Genomic DNA, 22,043 nt, shown 5'->3' with positions numbered 1-22,043 from the left:
TTGTCGCCCAGAAAAGAGCTTTCCAGAAACGACCGGTGTAGCTCATCAAGTTTAATAGCTCATCAAGTTAATAGCCAGATACGTTGTTGTATATCATCTACACATCAACATGAGCTAAGTGTGAGGAAAACTGATATATTTTCCTACCGGAGTTGCTCTCAAACCTGGTTATTTGCAAGCTACTGTAATAGAATCTAGGGCAAATTTCCAACACAGCTGCCTCTTCATGTCAGAGTGTTAAGTTTACTACAGATCTGCAGCTCCGCCGTATAAAACAGTCAGGGTGTTGATTTATATTCACTGCAGAGTCGAGATGTGTTTCACTCTGGGCTTCAGAGCCGTTTCTCACTGAAAGGTTGAAGTGAGCTTGTTGTCTATCAGCCATGATGGAAACTCAATCCTGGTTGGTGTAAGACTTAAAATATGCTGCAAAATTCACACTCTGAGCCAAAGTGCCCCCTGGACTTCAGGACACACAAGCCTCTCAGAGGGACATCAGCATTAGTGCCAAGACACACCAACACTACTGTCCATCACCGGCCTGCCAGCTGCAGTAGATGCCGGTAGATTATTAAAATGCGAAAGGCTGCAGGGTATAAAATGTATGTGTGTGTGTGTGTGTGTGTGTGTGTGTGTAGATCAAAGCTTCTAGTAATATGACCTGCCTTCTAACAATATATAACATACACTGCACTGATTACACACTGACAAAGGTTTTTAACATCAAAGTGCCTTCTAAAGTGCCAGTTTATTCTTTAACACAAACACAGCAGTGTAATAAAACTAGAACTCTACAATATTTCAGCTCAGAAGCCTGTTCATGCAATGAAGGCTACACATTATCAGTATAATTACACAACAGTACAGTATACAGTATAATACATTATGATGATTTTCATGCTTTTTCCAGTGTAATAGTAAGAAACATAGCAAAGTAGAGAGTTATTCTAAATCTCAGACCTAGACTAACAATAAAAACATTTTTATTCACATTTTATTAACCATCCAGTGATATATATTTTATTTCTAGAATTTGGATAACAATATCAGAGCACAAACTATGCACAAAAAATCTTTCCATTGCCATTGTTTGAGTGAAATGTTCAAATGTCCAACCTGACCTGATAGCCCCCCCCTTTTCTTGCAATAATGAGACTGTGTTGGAATGTCACATAAAGGCGTTACTGTAGCACTGGGCTACTACGGCAAGGGCTGCTCAGTGTTGTCATGCTGCTTACTCCTCCATTTTCACCCATCAGTCCATTTGGGCACTTTGGCCTCACCCAGTCCTTTCCAACATACCCTTTCACCACATCCGCCGTGGGTCGGTCGTTAGGCTCCAGCGTCAGCAGCTTGGCGAACATCTCCATGCACACCGGCGTGAATCTCATCCACTGTGATGGGACTTCTGTGGTTTCCGGGTTTTGCCGCCACTCAGCAAACTCCTCGTAGAAGCTGTCAGTGCTTGTGCAGTTTTCCCAGGGAAAGAAACCTGTAAGGATGCAGAAAAGCAGCACACCAAAGGCCCAGGTATCTAAGTTGGGCTGTATGCTGAGCGGTGGCACTTTAGGGGTTTCCTGGCCGGCCTCTGGCACCATGGCGCACAGCTCTGGGGCCATGTAGGGCAGCGTGCTTGAGATGTAGCGGATGAAAGTACCACGTTTCTGCGTCAAGCCAAAGTCGGCCAGCTTCACATGGCGACACTGGGTGTCCAGCAGCAACACGTTCTCGGGTTTGATGTCACGGTGCACCAGGCCTAGGTGGTGGATGAACTCCAATGCACTGGCGATCTGCACAGCACAGCGTTTTACAACACGCTCAGAAATCCCGACCTGTGGAACAGAGGAAAGCCTCTTATTTCTTCATGATAAAACCATGAGTGCTGACTTAAGTCTTGTGATTGCACTTCATTACCTCGAGAAGCCGTTTAATGTTAATCTTCATAAAATACTGAGCATTTCCTTTTAATAAATAACATAGAAACAACATTCCAAAAGAGGCATTTTAGCTAGAAATATTTGTTCTGACTAAACTTATGGAAACTGTTTTCAAATCATCACTACATTTAGCAGAACCCCTTACATTTTAGCTCATTTTTTAATTGAAGGGCCTTGCTCAGGAGCTCAGCATTAGTGGACCTGGGATTTGAACTCACAACCTTCCAATTAGTACGCCAATGCCTTAATCACAAAGCTACCATATCCCCTGAATCACTGTATCCCCAAATCACTAAATTTGTATTTATTTATTTATTTATTTGTTTATTTGTTTGTTTTTTTCTTGATGATCTATGCCATTTTACAAAACCTACATACCATTCTGCACAAAAAGAGAAAATAATTAGCAATAATTTTTTTAGTATTTTTTTTAAAAAAAAGTCCTTAGAAACCTTGCCAGCTTTCTAGAATCCCTCATTTACCATGTTGCCCCCATATCCACATCTTCTCTGCTTTCCATCCACTGTCCAAAAACATGTCTAGCAATTGCCCCAAGGTGTGAATATATTGAATATAATGCCCTGTGATGGACCCCAGACGGTATCCCTTGTATGCCTTGTGTTCAATGCCACCATTCTTGGAATTGGCTTGATATTCATGGCAACCAGAACGAAGCAGTTACTGCAAGTGATAATGCTGTCATCCTAATTTATGAAGCTTTTTATGGCAACGTGCATTTACAAATTTGTCGAACAACAAAGCCGGGTGTTACAAATGGCATGAACAAAATGTAAGTAAAAGTGGGATACGCTTTGGTATCCTGACCACAGGCTTGACCTCTTTTGCACCGTCATTACAAGAGACCTGAGACGTGTATGTGTATGTGTATGTGTATGTGTATGTGTATGTGTGTGTGTGAATCTAAATGTGTTTGAGTGGAGTTTAACATTTCGGAGAACTTCAACTTGAACTGAGCCAAAGGAAGGACAGCTGTGTGGCTCGATGACTCAAACGCTCCGAGTTCCTCCCCGTGCATACACACATTGCTGAAATGTGTGTTAAGCATGCACTACATGCATTCATCCAACAACCTGTCTGAGACATGATTACTGTCGCACCAATAGTGCAGCGGGAGAAACACTATGCAAATAATTCTCCTTTGTTATCCTGCTGTTGCTTCTGTTCTGCTGCGTGTTGTTCACGATGGTGTAGCCGTAATGAAATGACTGGTGCTTTGTCTCAAATCAACTTCTACATTTACATCAGAATTTTCTGTCTGCAGGATTTTGCATCATTACTGCATCATTTGTTTTGAAGAACAAGCTAATTATGGATCAGAACAATAGCTCTAGCATTAATTTAGCTTCAGTCCGCGATTTATCCTGGTTAAGTTCTCACACCTCACGCAAAGTGGGAATACATTCAAGATTGGATGTCAGTCCATCGCGGAGCACAATAAACATGTATTAGGACGTTTTTGTAAGAAAACCAGAGAATTCTGATGGGAATCCCAGCAGACACCGGGTGAAACTTAATGCAGACATTAGCCTAGATTCAGATTCAGACACAGATTTATAAGCGCTCTCTCTCTCTCTCTCTCTCTCTCTCTCTCTCTATATATATATATATATAGATAGATAGATAGATAGATAGATAGATAGATAGATAGATAGATAGATAGATAGAACAACTTTTTTTAGTATAAGTAACTTTTTTTAATATTCAAAAAGAGCTGAATATGCTCTCTGACATAAATATAATGTTTTAAAAATTATATAAAAAGATTATATATTTATTATATATATATTTAGAAAAATATATTATATTATATAGTTTATTGTTTATTATATATAAATTATATATATAATTTAATTATATATAATATATATTAATTTTAAAATTCTTTCTTTCTTTCTTATTTATAATTCATTATTAAAAAAATCTTACTATTATACTCTTAAAACTCTGATTCCCTTAAGGCTTTTTGCTTCGGTTGGACTACTTTAGAAAACTAAGTAAAGACTAAAACACAAATATATAACACTGCTTTAGGCAAATTACTGACGTCAGCATGATGTGACGCAGCCTGCCACAAAGCGGAGTTATATTAGTATATTACAGTGTTTCATTTCTCATATACCGCAGCAGTTTACCAACAATTATCAGTTTTTAATTTATTAAAGAATAATTATATGAAAAAAATCACACGATTTATCAGTTTGTAGTTACATTTTATGTTCTGGAACATTCATGTAACAAGTAAGTTTATGTAATCGCTTATGTTGTATTAGATATAAACAGATGTTAGTTGAGTAAATAATAGAAAAATGCTGGGATAGGCTCCAGCAGATCCCCGGACCCTAATTAGGAATAAAGCGGGTATAGAAAATGGATGGATGGATGGATGGATGGTTGTTCAGCTCTGTCAGAGCTGTTATCTACAGCTTCTAAAATCTGATCAATAGCTTCTGACTAATCAGAAATGAGAATTCAGCTGTGCTGTAGTATAAAAGCCTGTAATTATGCGAAGGAGAACAGGAAAACACTGAAAGACTGTAGAGGACATTACTTAACCCTTTTTACCAGTAAACTGGTGTTCTACTTATTAGCCATTTTCAATCAATATAAACAAATGAATGATTTTATGTCCAGAAGTTTGATATAAAATGAGTCAGGACTCAAGTGTGAGAATTTTAGTGGCTGAAGATGAACACCTTCAGATTTTAGCACTTGTGGGGGTCTCAGAGATCAGAAATGGGTTTGATATAAATGGGTTTGGGTTTGAAAATAACCATTTTTTGGAACTTTTCTATGAATATATTGCCCCTAATATGTTAGGTAAAAAAACAAGAAATTGAGAAGCTACAAATGCTTAAAGTCCTGAGTGTCTACTTTCATATGAGCTTCATATTAACCCCCACTGTGGAGTGAGACATGACAAAGACATTCAGGTCTGAAGAGATGCGGATTAAATTTTTTTGGCTTCTGGTAAAAAGAGTTAATTTGCCCAAGATGCCATGACTGACCCTTGGTTTGATGATAGCAAACAGATCGCGTCCGACGACCAGCTCTTGAGCAAATCCATAGTGTTCATCGGACTGGAAGGCGATTCCGAACAGACCCACAATGCACGGGTGGCTGGACAGACGGAGCGAGATACAGTACTCACGCAGAAATCCCTTCAGCTTGGTCGACGCTTTGGGCAGGACCTTCAGTGCCATGGGTGTCCCTGCCACACATCCGCCAAGCAGGAGAAACACGAGACATCAAGGATCAAACATTACACGCTTATGCACATAATGTTCTACATGAGAATTTTTATCTGATACCAGTTTTTATAGCTGCCTGTTTATGTAGGCCAATGAAGCTATAAATCTCAGTATATATATTAAAGATTGTACGCTTCGATTACATTTGTACAAGTGTACATAAGCTAATGTTTCAGGATATCAGTTTTCAGAAGGAAAACACTGTCACAACGTTAACTCTAAAAACACTACTTGAGTATTAACCAGTGTGGAAATGGGTTGTAACATCACCAGATCACCTCAATCAGACTCCTGAGGCTTAACTAGAAATCAGATTCGAGGCTAAGTAACCTGATTTTCTTTTTTTAATCCAATGCCAAGTAATATCAAGACTAGTATCCTAATGGAGATCCATTCAAAACCCATCTTTCGTATGTTAAAAGTGAAACTTTGCACATTCTCCTGTGAAAATGTTCAAACGTGGATATCAGGAAATACAGGTGAAGTACATTATTTGTGTTTATCTTTTAGACAAGCAGACTGACAAACACGTACACAATTAATTGCTCAATTAAAGTCATCTACAAAAAATAAAATGATAAAGGATAATAAATGCTACTGCTCATTAGTTTACACACCCCTGCAGCGGTGAGTAACCAGCAGGACGCGGCCGTATTTGCCCCGGCCGATCTCCTTGATGACGTTGAAGTGCTCTTGGATCTCAAGGCGACTCAGACTCTGTGCCGTGAGCTCCATCAGCTCCTCTATGTAGCTGCCTCCGTCCTCGGCAGGGCCAAGCTCCATCATCGTTCTGTCTGCCGAAAGTACAGCAGAAAAATACATAATTCTAGGTTTCATCTCACAGATCAATTCCTGGTCGTTGCTGAGTTTATTACGTTGCATAGATTTATCATTCTTGTGCACAAAGCAGCACTGTTTACCATCTAAACAATCATCACTAGTTGTGTTCATGGGATATTCAGAGAAATAAGTACAAGAGAGATGCATTGTGACATTTATTTCACAACCAGTTTGCTGTTAACTTTAATTACCTAAAAATAATTGATTATTAAATCAGTTCAATTTTTCTTTTTTTTCCCTTTTTTTTTGTAAAGCGCTCTTAACAAAAGACATTGTCTCAAAGCAGTTTTATAGGAATATAGAAACATAGAATAAAAATGATAAAGTATAAAATAAAATAAATAATAATTAACTAAATAATAAATTATATAATATCTTATAATAATTAATATTATATAAATGAAGATAACGGCTGAATTAATAATAATAAAATCATTTTTTTATAAATAAATCATAAATAAAACAATAATAAGCACCAGACATTTATAATGGAAATAAGTAATAAATCAATAAATATATATTTTCATTATGGATATTTTCGCAGTTGTTATAGAGACTTTATAAAACATTTAGGAAAGTATGAGAAATACAATAAATTCTGTTCCTTAAGTGTAAAGAGAAAAACCTATTTGTTTTTATTATTATTATTATTATTATTATTATTATTATTTACATTTTGGATTCATTGAAATTATATGAAGTGATTTCAATGGTCTGTGCATTTTTACGTCTGTTTTATATAAATTTATATATATATGCTGTCCAAAATGGTGTTCTAAAAAAGTCAGATTATTTTTTAAAGGCAAATTTATTTATTTATTTATTTGATTAATACATTTTGCTATTATGAAAGAATAAGGAATAAAAAAGTGTTGAAAAATGTGATGGATGTGATTCCAAACCTCTTCACCTTCTTAAAGCTAAAGTCTCATTCAGTGTTCTTAATCTTAGCAGACATAAATATGTAGCCCATATGGGTTTATCCTATATAGCAAGGACAACAATTTACACAAATTACAATAAGATTTACTGGATTCTACTTACTAATTTTGGTTTTAATGGTAATTTCTGATCTGTAATCGGAATAAAGCGCTAGAAAAAGTAAAGGTTGGACTTAAGATGTTTCTTCTTCGAAACAATGGGTTCGACTGTAAAACAAAAGGACACTTAAACCCATATAATATAGCAGGCTGCCACATGGGGCGTAACAGCAAACATTAATTTTAACTCAGAGCAAAGCAGAAGTGACACTGCTTAAATATTAATATTTACATTTGCATCACATCACGACATCTCATATGCAGGTTTTTTTTTTTTATTAATCAATTTACTATGACAAATAATGTGCAAATTAGACAGAAATATACAGGCATTATTCAGAAGCTTTTATTTATTTATTTGCTTTTTTGGTTGTTTATTTTGTTATTATTTCTATATTGAAGAACTAAACATGAATCAAAAATGTTTAGTAAGATGCATTTGAGTCTGTTTTAAGAAAACACACACACACACACACACACACACTTCGAACATGCACAGGTCTGTCTACTTTGTCTTACCTTTCACAGTTCTCAGTGTCTCTGATCGTTACGAGTGCTGGATGTCTTCCCTTTCATACTCTCTCTCTCTCTCTCTCTTTCTCTCTCTCTCTCAATCTCTCTCTAGGAGTCAGACGAGGGAGGTGCTTCTCTGACCGCTGTTAACACTAAAGCGGTTTCAGCTGAAGGCTTACCGCTCTCTGCTGCTGATTCTACATAAAACACCTCAGTCAGAGAAACACCTTCAGAACCCTCACCCGAGGAACTGGAGCTCTCATGAGCTAATATCAATCTCCTAGTACAGACCCACATTCACCCTTTGATGCAAAGGATAAATGAATGTATACACTATGAAACAAATGTCCACACATGCATGTACAACGTGCCAACCTTTAGCACTCGTATCAGTGGCCTTTTCAGCACCCGCTACTGGCAGAGTTTCTCACCGGCCAGCAATGCTTTGAAGAAACACGCACTGAGCTCATTAATAACGCTGAAATGGCTCAACGTTAACCCAAACAGCAGTTTTAAAAGTAATACCGAACCTGAATATCATGCAAACATCATCACACCCTAGTTTTGAACAGAAACGACTGCACAATAAACCATTTTTATGCCGCTTAATATCACAACAGGTGGCTGTACGCAATAACAAAGGGAAAGCAGAGGGGCTATTACCAGTGTGTGACAGTTATACCATGCTAGAATTACACATAAGTGACATCTACACTGAGCTCTCAATCGTTCTCCTGCAGGGACATCGCTGTTGGCGCCCCGTTTCCCTGGACACGTCTGACCATATAAACACACACTCACATGAACTCACTTACATTTCTGTGTTGACAGATGAGCGGCCAGACAGTACTGCTGCAGCTGCAGGTTTATTTTCAATACGTAGTACCTGTGGTGTGTGTGTGTGTGTGTGTGTGTGTGAGAGAGAGAGAGAGATCGAGAGAGAGTCTAAGTCTTATATACACTATTACAACTACTACTATTATTACTGCTACAAATGCTATTTCCATTACTACTTCCATTAATTCTTCTACATCTGTGTATACTAGTACTACCATTACTACTACTACTACTACTACTACCACTTACTTATACTATTATAGCTTTACGATATTACGCTGCTACTACTATTGCTACTGATACTTCAAATCCTGGTCCTACTAATCCCAAGCTTTCATTACTACCAGCAGTTACAACAGCTGATCATATCATTATAATAATAATAATTCTATATTCTATAGTATGTTACTGTTACTGATATTACTACTAAAATACTACTACTGTACTTACTACTATACCGCTATGATTCCTACAACTAAAGCACTTATTTATTTCTACTATTTATACTACACTACTGCTACTAACTATTGATACTGCTACCATTAATATGAGCTTTATATAAGTAGTATACTACTTCTATATAACTATACTGCTGCAGCTGCTGCTAATACTGTTACTACTACTACAACTAATAATACTAATACTAATACTAATACAGCACAATATTATACTATATAATTAAATAATATTGTAGTACTGCTACTATACTAATACTAATTCTACTACTGATTCTACTACTACTACTACTACTGCACAACAGTATTATACTAATACTAATATCCTACTACTATTCCTAATACTACACTATACTACATCTATTGTCTAGTATAATACTGATTCTTATATTACTAGTACTACTACTACTTCTTCTACTACTACTACTACTACTACTACTACCGCACAGCAATATGTTACTACTACTACTAAGTACATTACTAAAACTACACTATTCTACTTCCATGCTCTAGTATAACTATATTACTGATTGAAATATTACTATTACTACTACTACTACTACTACTACTACTATAGAACAGCAATGTAATACTACAATTATTATATTAAAACTACTACTACTACCATTCCTTAAACTACACTATACTACTTCTATGCTCTATTATAATTATATTACTTATTGAAATATAAGTAAAATATAGACTACTAAATTAAATATAGACTACTACTACTACTACTACGACTACTACTACAGCACAGCAATGTTATACTTTGGCTGCTATGTTCCTACTACCACCACAACTACTACTACTACCATTCCTAAAACTACACTAAATATACTATATTACTGATTCTAATGTTACTACTACACTACTACTATTACTACTACTATACTACTACTACTACTGATCATTCTGAAAACTACACTATGTCTATTCTCTAGTATACTATACTACTGATTCCAATATTACTACTACTATAATTCGTAAAACTACACTAGACGACTAAAATACTATATGACAGTATAATACTGATTCTCTGACTTTTTCAGCTGCTTACAGTTACTATTAAGACTAAGAAGAAAGCTTCTTAAGGGCCACAGAATTGAACAGCTTGTTTTCTCCATGCATTCAGCTGATCATCCAGTTTCCTTCAGTTGAATCAGCGGTTTTGAGAAGTGTTATGTTCAGTGTTGTGGCCTTGACCTGCTGGGTGTGAAGACCGCCAGTGTAGGCCATCATCCTGGCTCTGTGGTCAAATTGTTTGGTGGCAGGAGAGAGAAGAGCTTAATATAGAAGAGCGTAATGATCAGGGATTTTGAAAGCAGAAGTGTTTCCAAACTAGGATGAAAAAGGTGGTAAGATTCTCGCTGAGGGATCAACTGATTCTCCCGTGTCTTTCAGCCTCGCGTGTGCATGTGAGACTTTTCCGTTGATTAATGGCAGGTCAGCACATCCCTGTTTAGCTCACATTTTGTCACTTTGGCACAGACCGGCACCCAGTGTGCTAGTCTTGTGACCTAATTACCATCTGGGCATTTTCTGTTTGGCTGGCCCAGCTTTTGGGACAGGAGCAAAAGGTGAGAAAAAGAATTAGCAGGGTCCCGGGTAGGGTCGTTCTGCAGATTTCGATGCTGCTTAAATGAAGCATTGAGCACTTCAAGCTGTTGGAGCACGCTTCCTTCAAGGATTAAAAAATTACTCTCTCTAAAAAAAAAGCAGCCTCTTTAATTCCACCGTGTAACCCGACTCTGAAAGTGTGTAGTTGAGGCAATGGGATAACTCCATAGAGGCGTGTGTGTCTTTGATAGCAAAATCAGGAAGTGTAGTGTGAGAATGTCAGCTATGGTGTAACAGGATGACAAGGAAGGATCGTCATGTTAAGATTATAGTAGATGTATATATGTGCTGTCTACACACTATCTCAGGCCTCCGTCTCGCTGTCTCTCTTGCCAGCTGAGTGTGTGGTAGAGGAGTGTTGTCTTACAGAGCAGACCAGAGAAGTGCCAAGTGTGCTTGATCAGAGAGGCATTGACTGCCATTCTGCTGGTCGCTGAACCATCAAAAACCCATTTGCTCACTTTTCTCATTCACTTTATTGAATAAACTGTACTACACTTCTGGTAATCATCTGTGTAAACTGGAGATTAGCTTCCACAGCATTACTACGATCTTAGAAATGAACTAATTTTTGAGCACATACATTTGCTACGTTCATTTTTAAATGAAGCATTTGATTAAATTCCACATTAAACAAAGCTCAAAATTACTACCAATGGTGAATTATGATTTGTTTCTTTATTTGCTTCTGTCGCTTGAGGAAGTCATGATGAAATTGTAAGGTTGTAGGACAATGATCCGGAAACTATAACATTACTACTGCTACTGATACATTTGAATTGATCACACGTTATTATTGTCTAATAATAATAATAATAATAATAATAATAATAATACTTCAGAATATAGTGTAGTCTTTCATTTATTCTTTTGTTATAAAACGAAGAAGAATGACAACAGAAATTAAAATTCGAGCAAATTAAAATATTTAAAAAATAATGGGATGATTATTAATTAACAAATATCTGAAGAAAAATTTATTTTAATTTTCATTATATTTATTTTATAACCATGTTTCAGACCAGCTGCATTAATTTAATTATTTGCATTTTAATGTAAAAATTTGTACATTAACATTAATAAATTCTGTCGGTTCTCACGATTATGGTGCAGCATGGAAACCGGATATATATACCGAATGCTATTAGCTGACTGTTATATAAGTCACTTGAATTAATTTCTATAACTTCCAGTTTCAAATACAACTGCATCAACACCAAACATTGAATCATATCTATTGGCTGTACGCAATAACAAAGGGAAAGCAGAGGGGCTATTACCAGTGTGTGACAGTTATACCATGCTAGAATTACACATAAGTGACATCTATTTGACTGACTATAAGGCAATTCTCTATTTATAAGACCATTCTCTATTTCTTATTACTGTTGTTACCTTTACCTTATACTACTACTACTATTGCTACAGCTACTTAAAGTACTGATCGGTTTAATCCAGACCCAGGATCACTTTGTGGGCCTCTGCATTAAGTGTAGGTTTACAGTGACCTCCACTGGTAGCACTGAATAAAAAATAAAAATAAAAATCAAGAATTTAAGCAAAAAGTCTGATATATCAGAGAGTGAGGCCATTAAAAACCCAGCGTTTTATACTGTAAAAGTTTAAATAAATCACAGAATGATGCTCAACATCATTGTCATTTTTTCAATTATTTTTGTGTGTCTTTTATTATTTTATTTTATTTTATTTTATTTTATTTTATTTTATTTTATTTTATTTTATTTTATTTATTATTATTAGTAGTAGTAGTAGTAGTAATGACAATAGTAGTAGTAGTAGTAATATTAATCAATTAATTAATTTAATTTCATTAATCAAATTTAATTTGAGTTTATTTTTATTTTTTATTTTATTAATTAATTTATTTATTTTTCATTTTGACTTCCATCTGCTGTGCCTTTTACTTTTTGTTTACAGTTAAAAACCCAGTGTTTTATACTGTAAAACTGAATGATGTGCAACAGAAGATGAGTGTTTCTTGTCAGGGTGAATTCCAGACACAGATGTTCAGTCTTTAAAATTTATGATTATCTTTTGTTATCATTTTTTAAAATTTTTTGTGTGTATTTTATTATTTTATTTTATTTTCTAATTATTTTTATTACTAATAACAGTAGTAGTAGTAATATTAATCAATTGATTGATTCTATTTTTAATTTAAGTTTATTTTTATTTTATTTATTTATTTATTTATTTTTCATTTTGACTTTTTTTGACACCTTTTACTTTTTGTTTACCTCAATAAAACAATCATTATTATTATTATTATTATTATTATTATTATTATTTAGTCATTTATTTATTATATCTACTAATGTAGTGTAATAAACTTGTAAGTGAATAAATGAAATGACTTAAGTAATGAGGCTTTGTTAAAGAAAGAGAAAAAAGAAAAGAGATTGCACAATCCTGTGGTCTTTTTCATTCTTGACTTCCTGAACACTGCTGGACTGCGCTGCACATTGTTGTAAAGACATCTTGTTATGTTTTTTTTGCTGATGCGTATTTTGATTATGAAACTTACTGCCTTGTGGTTTGCAAGCAGTGCCTTTACACTGACATATTTCTGTTGTAACTGATGAAGCATGTTGTTCTCATTACACAATTTCCGCTTCCTCTATTACACAAAAATGTACTCAGAATACCCAGATTTGATAACATTTGTAGTAGATGGTTTGGTAATCTCGAGAAAAAATTCCGTCAGAGGAAAAAAATGACTGATGATGTCCTTTATGAATACACACTGACCTGTCATGACATTAAAACCACCTGCTCCCCCATGTTCTGCCGAAAGCAGAACATTAGCACAGAGCATCAAACTGCCTCCAACAGCTTGCTTTCTTCCCATAGTGCATCCTAGTGCTATCTCTTTCTAAAATAAGAGACTTTCATTGCTTCATAGTCCAGTTCTGATGCTCACAGGCTTATTGTAGGTGGTGTACAGGGTCAGTATGGGCAATCTGACTGGTCCAAAGCCACAAACATTACTTTTGCACAATAGCACACTCTGACCTGAGTGACCTTCCTGTGTTTCCGATCAGGCGTTATGTATAGAACTTTACCAGCATTTTATGCTACTCTAGCACTACTTCAATATCGAACCATCCCTCCCCACACACTGCAGTGATGTCCATGAACCTGTCTCTGGTCCACCAGTTGTCATTCCTTGGACCACTTGTCATAGGTCTTAATCACTGCATATTGGGAACACCCTGCAAGACCTGGAGAAGCTCTGCCATCACTATTCGGATCTTGTCAAAGTCACTCAGATCCTTATGCTTGCCCATTTTTCTTGCTTCTAACACATCGGCTTTGAAAACTGACTATTCACTTTACCGCGATTTCTAAATATTCTTCATTACGTCTGTCAGTAACCTCTAAGTAAACTCTGCCTGACCGAGATGTGACCTGCTCAGGAAGTTTCGTCGTAGTGACCTCTGGAGAGAAAAAAAACAAAAACCCTCATCACTCTGTGCTTAAATGGCATTTCAGTGACATTAAAAGTTCAGTGAAAGTCCATGATATTACTCAACTGTTCAAGTACAGATCTGAGGTTTACAAATAAGTACAAAAGCTAAAAAGATGCTAGCGAACACACATGCTAGCTTTTGCCTCTGATTACAAGCTCAAAAATGAAAAAAAGTAGCTTATCATTGTAGTAGTGTTCTGTATAACAATCAATATGTCATTGATATGTCACTCATTCCGGTTACTTGAATACATTTGGCTTGTGCCACTCAACCCGGTTACTTGAATACAAACTCGAATTCATTACTTGAATACATTTGGCTTCATAAAATATTTGACAGTGCATTCAGTGTGGACAGTGACACCGTGATTTCTCATGTCACTTTGCCTCTAAATACCACCACAGTGGATTTAAAATGAAGCAATCAAGATATGCTTGAATTGCAAACTTTTAGCTTGAATTCAAGGAGAAGAAAAATGGTGCATTAACTGTTAAGGAATGATTTATTTATGTATTTTTTTGCACGGTCCCTGCATTCCCCCCATACCCCCAAAGCAGGCCCATATTCATCCACTAAAAATGACAGCTTTCACATTTCAACATCTTTCCGATAACAAGCACAATGACACGCCCCCTCTCAGCCCCTCCACTTCTGGTGCCTCATTCTTCCACCCAGACCCCCTTTGAGCGCCTCATGTGATGTGAAACATTTTGAAAACAGGAAACTCGGTGTGTGCAAGCCGTAGGCCAGTGTCGGGAAAGTGAAATTTTAGGGTTCCGTTTTGCAAGAAAGAAGAAGTTCACGTGTCACTTGCGGGAAAAGCCTTGCCTGCTTCCTCTAATGTCGCCTGTCCACACTTCACAAACAATAGACAGTCTCACCGGCTCTATACATAACGCCTGATCGGAAACACAGGAAGGTCACTCAGGTCAGAGCGTGCTATTCTGCAAATGCGTAAACTTCCTCAACCCTTACAGCATGCTGAAGCTCCAAACAGACCTGCTGAACAGTTTAGTAAGAGACAATTTAAGTTTAATTAAAGATAATCATAAGAACAACTGATCCAAAGAGCTAATCAGAATGACTATGAGTAATAACAGAGGTGGTAGGAACAGCCAGCAGAGGGCGCTATAAAGCAAAATATTCAAGCATGAGGCACATCAAGTAGCTTGTATAAGCAACAGAATCATACAAGGAGTGGCTGAAACAGCAGTTTGACATTAATGACTCATTAAAATTTCAGAAGCATCTGCTTGACATCCTGGGTTTTGGTGTTGAAATGAGAAATGAAAAGTCCAGCTTGGTCTAACCAACTGCTATCTGAGCTAGTCATGCTGCTAGGTCATCTTTGCTAGCTGCAAGAATTGCAGAAAGGACATGTCTACCAGAATATTTTGAATGAAAAAGAAAAGAAATGAAAGCAGAGCATTCATGCAATCAGAATATCCCACCTATTAATCATTTATTGATCTATTTAGCTGGTTAATAAGGTAAAGTTTGAGCTTGTGGTTTAACATTTCAGTGTGTAAATGTGTGAGTAATGTTGCATGTCATTATGGTCCTCAAACTGGGATTAGTTTTAATAGCAAAAAAATCTTCTGACCAGAAGCTTGTGAGATCAAATCCCAGGACTGTCAGTGTTGAGCCCAACAATTAAAGGGGTCCAGCTCCATCCTTAACTCCTTCTTACTGCTAGGAATATTGAATGTTCTTTTGCACTATTGTAGCAACATCTTTTATGTTTACATCTTTATTCCCCTAGAGGCCAAACATGGAATTTCTATCTATTTGGTTGTGTCATTGAATGTCTTTCTCATGTCTCACTCCACAGTGGAGGTTAATATGAAGCACATATGAAAGTAGACACTAAGGATTTGTAGGTCTTTATTAGTATTTCTGTTTTTTCCTAGCGTATTAGGGGGCAATATCATCATATGCCTCTGAAAAGCCAACAGTGTCCTGATTCATTTTATATCAGACTTGTAGCGATAAAATAATTCGTGTGTTTATACGGATTGAAAATGTCCAATAAATCAATACAGCCTGTGTACTGCTGATCTGGAAGTCTTGTGAGGTCTACCATCCCACGCCGGGGGCAACCTCCTGCTATTACGCTGCTGGCTGGCTTGTGGCGAACCCCCAGTTCCCTTCAAAGGTCTGTACTATGCATTCACAAAAGCAAAAAAGCATGCATCTTGTTACATTATCTACTTAAAACTCTCTCCTGTTCTGGTTCTGCTTCACAGCAGAGGCCCCGTATGTACAGATTGGTGCAACCTCATTTAGCACATCAATAATTATAAACCTCTTCATGATCTGGTGACCTGAATCAGGTGTGTCAAAACAAGATGTACAAAAAAGGTGTGATGTACCGAGTACTGGACATGAAAACCACATCATTTTGCAGAATTTTCTCCTTATATGGTTCCAGTTACGACATAGCTGTACAAACTTATTTGCATTGAACAAAAGCACATGCTACAAGTCTGACACTTTAGGAAAACCGTCCAGCTTAAATGGGGAAAAGTTCACTGTGAGGTTAGAATCTCAGTGTGTACAGATTTTTAGGAATAGATGCAAATCACTGGTCAAACAATTCATTCGGTGGCCAAAAACAAAAACACAAAATCCACCTGGATTTAACACACAGATTTTTTAATTCCATCAGTTAAACATGTCAAAAAAAATTCTTGGATGTTTGGAAGGAGTCTCCGGTTTCAGCTGTGGCTTTAACGTCTTCAGGTCTTTAGGATCTATGACTTTGCACTTTGTGTTCTCTTTATAACAAGCTGAACTTTTTGTCTTATTCTCAAGTAAACCAACAATCAGGACTCATTTGCACAGACTTTTCCACAACCTTGTCATAGTTGTTGTCCTTCGGCTGCTCGCCATAGCAGATCATCCGATCCACATGTTTTGCTTTGACACAGGGTTTAAGCCAGATGCCCTTCCTGATGCAACCCTCCCATTTTTTTACCTGGGCTTGAGACTGGCACCTAGAATTAACCCCTCGGTGGCTGGGTTGCGTTCCTGCACAGGATCCTAAATCTACTAAATCTGCTAAATCACCATGGAAACCCTTTACACAACCTTAATGTCAATGTAAACAGATTGAAAATATTGTATTTTAATAAATAAAAGCAGGACATGCCATTATAATCAATAATCAATACACAATCAGAACATTTCACCACCCGATGGTTAATAATTGTCCTGTAGCAGCACGTCCAGTTATGTTTTATTCCTTAATTATCATATGGGTATTTAAAGCTATGGTTAATGTTTGTACCTTTCTCTTGACCAGTGTGGTCATATCAAATTAAAGAATCCACAATGACACAAAGTCCTGTGTCTACTAACAGAGCAATAACCCATTTGAACCCTTATACCTTGTTTCTTACAAAGTGCATTATGAGCATTCTGCATCGCTACGGTTATATGATTTAGGCATATTTATAACATAACACATGTTGCAGTGCATTGTGGGATTTCCACATTCCACAATATTCTACACTATGTGTTCAGACACATAAAAATAAAGGACAAAAAAAAGGGTATTACTAAGTGACTATGATGTGATTTTGGATCAGGTGTGTGTGTGTGTGTGTGTGTGTTTTAATACATCAGATGAATTGACATTTGCTGGAAAAAAGGAAAATAATAATAAAATAAGCATAATAATAATATAATACTACTACTACTAATTATTATATGTATTATAAAATAATAATAATAATTATAATAATAATAATAATACATAAATAAATAAATAACATTTTTATTTTTTATTTTTTTTAAAGAATTTCTCAGACTTTTAGTCCATTTTATATAGAAACTGCTTTCAATGCTTGATTTTTATCATGTGAGACACGTGGGCAAAAGCCTGTGCTTTGATTTTCTGTCACGTGATCCCTCTCACACTGAAACCAGACATTTTATGCTCTCCATACGTACACGCCAGACTGGAGTATATGGTTCCCATGGCAACAGTGTGTAGCTGGCAGACACAACATGTGCTACTGGGGAGCAAAACGTCGAAAAGTGGTTCAGTTACACAGATGCTGTCACGATAAAGAAGAAGATGCCGGATCAACGCTCTGTCTTTCTCTCTGACCTTTAGGAGTTCTTCAGTCAGCATCTTCAGCTCAGGGGATTATATCAGTGTTCAGAGAATTAGCAGGAGGAAATGGCTTAACACGCATTCTGCTGAAAGCCTTCTGTATTCTTCCGTAGTCTTTCTAAGAAGGTCTGTTGATCAGCACATTAAACATTCACACATCCGTTCTTTCGCTGACTGGAAGTGTGAATTTTGGCTTCGTAGAAAGAGAAAGAGAGAGAGAGAGAGAGAGAGAGAGAGCGAGAGAGAGACAATGCTGACAGTGAACATGTGACTCTGTTTTGTTGTTTTTTTGTTTTTCGGTTTCTGGTTTCTGTCTTCTTCCTGAGCAGATTCACAACTCGGCTTTTCCTCTAAATGCACTCACTAACCCCTTGCCATTTTTGTTCTGCATGATGTAGATTACCCAAACACTTCCGATATGATAGCAGTCAAGGTCAAAGTTTTATTACGGCCATAGGATATTTTCGTTGTTGCTAAAATTGAACATTCAGCATTTATTTAAGTCAGAGAACCTTTGCTAAGACCAAGCACTAATAACCAAGATTCTTAGCTAGCACATTAAGTCTTTTATACGGATATTTTAATGGCAAAATGACAGTGGAAACAATACAAAATAATCAGGAGTAGCAACATTTTCCTCAGATGTGTTGGTAAAGTACAAGGAAAAGACTCCATGATAGTGTATGTTTTCTAAACTCGTTTGCTAACTGCTTACCAGATTCATTCAGCATGCTTTAGGCTCTTCAAAACGCGTCTGAACTGATAGCGGGCTAAAAAATTTTCTGAATATTCATCAGAGACACCAAACTACTTAGCAACTGCAGCTAACAACGTTTGCTAGCTAGCACATAGCTAGAGATTGTACATTTTCCTCAGAAAATTGTTAGTAAATTACGAGGACTCCATATTGCTGTAAATGCAGTCGCTAACCACTTGCCAGATTCATTCAGCATGCTTTAGGCTCTTCAAGAGACCTCTTTAATGACAGTCGGCTAAAAAAATAAAGAACATTTTTTCCAGCTGTTGCAGTCCAGAAACAAACACACAATATCCTCATGATTTAATTGATAACAGAACAGATGCTAACACCAGGCATTAACTACTGAAAGACTGAAGCTAGCAAAGTTGTTAGCTAGCACATAGCCACAAATCTTTCATACAGCGAATTGTGGTGAATTGTAGCAAGGCTAAAAAACTAATTTCTGAACATTGCAGTTGAGAAAGAAAAGCACAAAATACTCATCATTTCATTTATGAGAGAACTGTTGCTAAAACCAAAATCCTTAGCGGTTGCGGCTAATAAAGTTGCTAGCACATAGCCACAAATCTTTCACACAGAATTGTGGAGGCTGTAAGACATAAGAGTCAGAAATATCAACTATTTCCTCAGATGTGTTTGGATATTACACAAAACTGTTATAAATCCACTTGCTAACCTCTTAGCAGTCTCATTCTGCATGTTTTAAGGTTCCTGAAAACACCTCGTAACTGATAGCAGCCTCAAAAAAAAACCTTTTCTGAACTTTACATCTGTGGGAAGTTGTGGTTGAAAGGCAAACACACAACGTACCCACCATTCAACGTGTGCGAGAACTGTTGCTAACATCAAGCATAAACTAACTATGGCTATTCCCAGTTGCTTAGCAATCGTGTTCTTGTAAGTTTAAGGATTTGAACTGTGTGTGTTTTTGCCTTCCAAATGTTCCACTTGAGCACAGTGTAATGTAGAACTTTCTCCAAGCACACAGGAAACTAGACTGGACCAGATTGTTCAAAGCAAAATGCTAAAAAATAATACTTTGTTAGCTGCTAGAACATTTGTAGGTGTCGGGAGAACTTTGTACATAGCATTTAAGTGTTAGTTTTCCCTCTTCTAAGTTTGTAAAACTTTTGGTAAGATTGGTGTTACATCGTGCGAGCCTCACAGTGTCCTAATCACCTCAATTGTGATGCTAACCGTTATTACATCATTACCCATGTTTTCAAAACCTTGAAAGAAGACGTTATTTCTGTAACGTCATCCCATGACCATGTTCCTGTTGGAACCTGCTGAATACATTCTGTCCTCCTTACAGCTGATGACTGCATAATAAACCCTTTTTTCTTTATGCAATCAATAATATAAGCAATGACTCAGGATTTCCCAGGCTTCTGATCACACGCTGCATCTTTTCACTTTTAAAGGGTGCTTGTGACTGTGTGAATCTGCAGCCAGGCCTCGTTTCGATTTTAGCACACAAACCGGGTCGTGTGAATCTGGCACCGTGTTCAAGCTCTAAATTAGCCTTTCACTCAGAGACTGTTTGTTCCACTGTGAAAAGAGCGATGCTGAGAAGGAAGTGAGAGTCTTAAAGGCATTCCTTGGTTCATTACATCATTTCCCTTAATGTGCTTTTTGTTTCCTGGGCTCAGTGTAGCAGTGTTCATATACAGAGGGGTCCAAAAAAATGTATACACACGTCAACATGGAAAGTATATGCCTAAAAATTGTATTACTAAATTTATATAAAAGGGTAGCTGTAAGTCATGTTTGAATGATCACATTAGGTGCTCAAACTGGGCACCATTAGCATCCAGGCATGATGTTTTCGGCTAACTACTGTCAGGAATTTGTGCCAGTGTTAGCGGTGTTGGTTTTTCTGATCCAAACACACGTCGCCATTGTCACTTGAACTTCACACACCTAAAAATTTTATATCATTAATCCAAAACTATGTGTGTGATAAATAGTACACATTTAATAAATGAACCTAATATGTGTATAGTTGTATACCTATACTGATAAATTTGTGTTAAGTACATAGAATGTATTTAATTTTAAAATCAGCGTGATGTCTGAGGGAAGAAGGTCAACCAAAAACATATCTGTTGTGTTTTTTGGATTTTTACCCATCCCTTGACTTCTTGCCAGTGCCCTGTAATTATTTTGTCCTTTTCTGCACGCCCAGAGTTAATCAGGTTTGACCTGACACTGATAGCATCTGTCTCTTTACATCAGAAATGCTCTTAATGTGAGGCAAGACTGCTCATCAATCATCATTTATACCAAAGCCCATTTCACGTGGGAACTCTTTCATTTGAAAATGAGTGAGACGGAGAAATCGATTGAATTAGATCAATTAGAAAGTGAAGCATGGAGATGATTGATGGTATTACAATTGATTCCAATCTGGGAATGATTTATAGAGAAGCAATAGCTGTGGTGGCTCAATGGTTAAGGCTCTGGGTTATTAATCAGAATATGATGATAGTTGGGCCCCTAAGCAAGGCCCTTAACCATATTTTCCTCCAGAGGTGCTGTATCATAGCTGACCCTGTTCTCTGACCCCAACTTCCTAACAAGATGGAATCTATAAATGTTTATTTGCTATAAAAAAAAAAGAAGAAAGGCTGTACCATCCATCTTCTATACCCACTTTGTTCCTAATTAGGGTCACTGGAGCATATGCCAGCACACATTGGTTGAAAGGCAGGGGTACACCCTGGACAGGTCACCAGTCCACTGCAAGGAAACATATAGACACACAACCACGGACAATTTAGAATTAGCAGTCAACGTAATGTAGATGTTTTTGGACTGTGCAAGAAAACCAGAGTACCCAGAGTAAACCCAGGACCTTCTTGCTGTGAGGCAGCAGTGCTAACCACTAAGCCATCGTGCTGCCAAGGCTGTACCAATATACCATTATTCTGCACTGAGCTTTGGGACCATTCCCACTCAAATAATGAACTGGAAGCCAAAGGTTCCACAACATATTAAATCATAGGCTCAATTCATTAATTCAATTTATTTGTATAGCACTTATAACAATGGACATTGAGTTGTGAAGCGGCTTTACGGAAGTATAGAAACAGAAAAAAATTATAATGTGTAAAGTTAAGTTACTATTTGTCCATAAAATTTATTCCTAATGATCAAGC

The 22,043-nt window shown here is 36.8% G+C and overlaps 1 protein-coding gene across 2 annotated transcripts; it reads right to left on the bottom strand.

Annotated features, from left to right (window-relative positions):
* Positions 1–1,080: 1,080 nt before the first annotated feature.
* Positions 1,081–15,691, bottom strand: si:dkey-8e10.3 (serine/threonine-protein kinase SBK1). 2 transcript variants are annotated; one of them, XM_058388869.1, is made up of 4 exons: positions 15,606–15,691; positions 5,824–6,000; positions 4,964–5,166; positions 1,081–1,832 (listed from the first exon to the last, which is right to left on the bottom strand). In XM_058388869.1, exons 2-4 carry the CDS (start codon positions 5,990–5,992, stop codon positions 1,182–1,184), a joined length of 1,023 nt encoding a protein of 340 aa, XP_058244852.1. In that variant the 5' UTR covers positions 5,993–6,000; positions 15,606–15,691; the 3' UTR covers positions 1,081–1,181. The 2 variants fall into 2 exon arrangements, with proteins under 2 accessions (XP_058244852.1, XP_058244851.1); XM_058388868.1 differs by lacking the exon at positions 15,606–15,691 and adding an exon at positions 7,606–7,775.
* Positions 15,692–22,043: the final 6,352 nt, after the last annotated feature.

The sequence above is a fragment of the Hemibagrus wyckioides genome, linkage group LG05, assembly GCF_019097595.1.
Source record: "Hemibagrus wyckioides isolate EC202008001 linkage group LG05, SWU_Hwy_1.0, whole genome shotgun sequence".
Taxonomy (NCBI): domain Eukaryota; kingdom Metazoa; phylum Chordata; class Actinopteri; order Siluriformes; family Bagridae; genus Hemibagrus; species Hemibagrus wyckioides.
The sequence above is the reverse complement of the archived record's forward strand: the minus strand, read 5'-3'. Positions and strand labels throughout refer to the sequence as shown.